General features: G+C 29.7%; 1 protein-coding gene across 1 annotated transcript in view; it reads left to right on the forward strand.

The window, feature by feature from the left end:
- The first annotated feature begins 983 nt into the window (after positions 1-983).
- The window catches only part of LOC101506698 (ethylene-responsive transcription factor ERF061), a 1,837-nt gene continuing 812 nt past the window's right edge, over positions 984-2,008 (forward strand). Inside the window, exon 1 of the mRNA XM_012718932.3 lies at positions 984-2,006. Coding sequence (XP_012574386.1) covers positions 1,332-2,006 — 675 coding nt within the window. The 5' untranslated portion in view covers positions 984-1,331. The remainder of the gene's footprint in view (positions 2,007-2,008) is intronic.

A 2,008-nucleotide genomic window follows, 5' to 3' on the forward strand; every position in this document is an offset into this window, starting at 1 on the left:
AGTCTTTTCACGGGTACGTTTCTGAGGGGTAACACTATTCCAATGTTCCATATCACTGCAATAAATTGTAAAAGTAGGCTTTTCCTTTTTCATGATGCATTGCAGAAAGGCAAGACATGGACCCTTTATGGACCACGCGTAAAGTCAAATCTTAACCCCAAAATATAACAACCAATTAAAATTCTACTGGCTTTTCTTTTCAATATATAAATTTAATTATTTTTGACCAAGACCTAGTTAAATTTTTTGTAGCTTTAATTAAAGATTTATTATCGCTTGTTTTCTAATAAAAATTAATTTTATTTTCATAATAATTAATCAAGAATAATAGTACTAAACATGTAAAACCTTTGAATTAGTTAAATTAAATGTTAGTATTAGATATTTAATAACCTAAGGATAGTGAGGTCCTTTTATTTATTTGGACCAAGCTACACAAACATTTAAAATGTTTTTCAGTTCTATGTAGAAGATTCGTCTTCGAATTTTTTTATTAGAAAAAGACCTTTAAATAAATTGTCGATTTAGTATTTAATTATAATTTTTTTGTTTAATTTAATTTCTAAAATATATAAATATAATTAATTTTTTCTTCCAAAAACATGTAAGTAGTTCATAAAGCAAATAAAATTTTATCAATTTAATGCATGTTTAAATTAACAACGAAAAACGCAATTTTGACATAAACTATAATTTTTAATTTTTACAAAATAATAACGTTATTATTGTGTTTTTGTCAAATTTGCGTCCATTCAAATATGTTGTTTTACTATTGAAATATTAATGATCAATATGACATATTGACATATTTCCATGGACAGATATCGTATATTCAAAGATAGACGTCGTATATTCAAAGAATAATTAATTATTTTTATATATTTTAAAACTTAAATTGAAAACTAGTGATACTTTAGAAATTAAATTTATGATTTATTGATCCCTTGTCCGATAAGTAGGAAAGAGCTTCTTGTTGCTATAAATAAATGCAACCGAACTATGCTAAGAGTTGCAGTGCAGCATACAATCCATAACATTTTCTAACCCCAAAAAAACCCATACCAATCTTTTCCTCTCTCTCAACTTCTTCTTCTCTAGTTTTTCCTTTCCTTAACCTCTCTCCATATTTTTTCTTCCCAAAAACCCACACCCTGATTGGTTGATCTAAACATTTTTTCAGTATCACTTCCTTCTGAACTTCACTGACTCAGCAAAATTCACAACCCCATTTTTTAATAGGAAAAAGGTCCAATTTTTTATTCTGCAACCTTCTTTCTATACCCAATTTTCTCACAAAAAAAAAAACAAATTTTTCTTACAAAAAAAAAAACATGAACGGAATGCAAAACAGAAACACACATGAATTACAAGAAAGTAGCGATATTGGTTCATGTTTATCAAATCTAATATTATCAAGTGGAACAAACACACTAGACTCAATTTTCTGTGATATTCCTTCATCAACAAACACAAACTACTTACAACCCTTTGGTTCTTCAAATTTTCAGCCATTAGGTTCCTCTGTTTACATTCGCCAAAGAGATATCCTTCAAAAATTCTACGAAGAAACTCGATTAAACAACTCTTTGGTTCCATCTTCCTTTACAATTCCATCACTAAACAGTTCTTTATACACAACGAATTCGCTCAGTTCTTTGGTGAACCCTTGTAAGAAAAAACAGTACAGAGGAGTGAGACAGAGACATTGGGGAAAATGGGTCGCTGAGATTAGACTTCCTCAGAATAGAATGAGAGTTTGGCTTGGAACTTACGAAACTGCAGAAGCTGCAGCTTATGCTTATGATCGTGCTGCTTATAAGCTTCGTGGTGAATACGCGCGTTTGAATTTTCCTAATTTGAAGGATCCAACTAAGTTGGGTTTTGGAGATTCTAATAGATTGAATGCTTTGAAGAGTTCTGTGGATGCTAAAATTCAAGCTATTTGTCAAAAGGTGAAAAGGGAAAAAGCTAAAAAGATTGCTGCAAAGAAGCTTAAAAAGAATTTAGT

This window comes from Cicer arietinum, chromosome 8 (genome assembly GCF_000331145.2).
Source record: "Cicer arietinum cultivar CDC Frontier isolate Library 1 chromosome 8, Cicar.CDCFrontier_v2.0, whole genome shotgun sequence".
Classification (NCBI taxonomy): Eukaryota; Viridiplantae; Streptophyta; class Magnoliopsida; order Fabales; family Fabaceae; genus Cicer; species Cicer arietinum.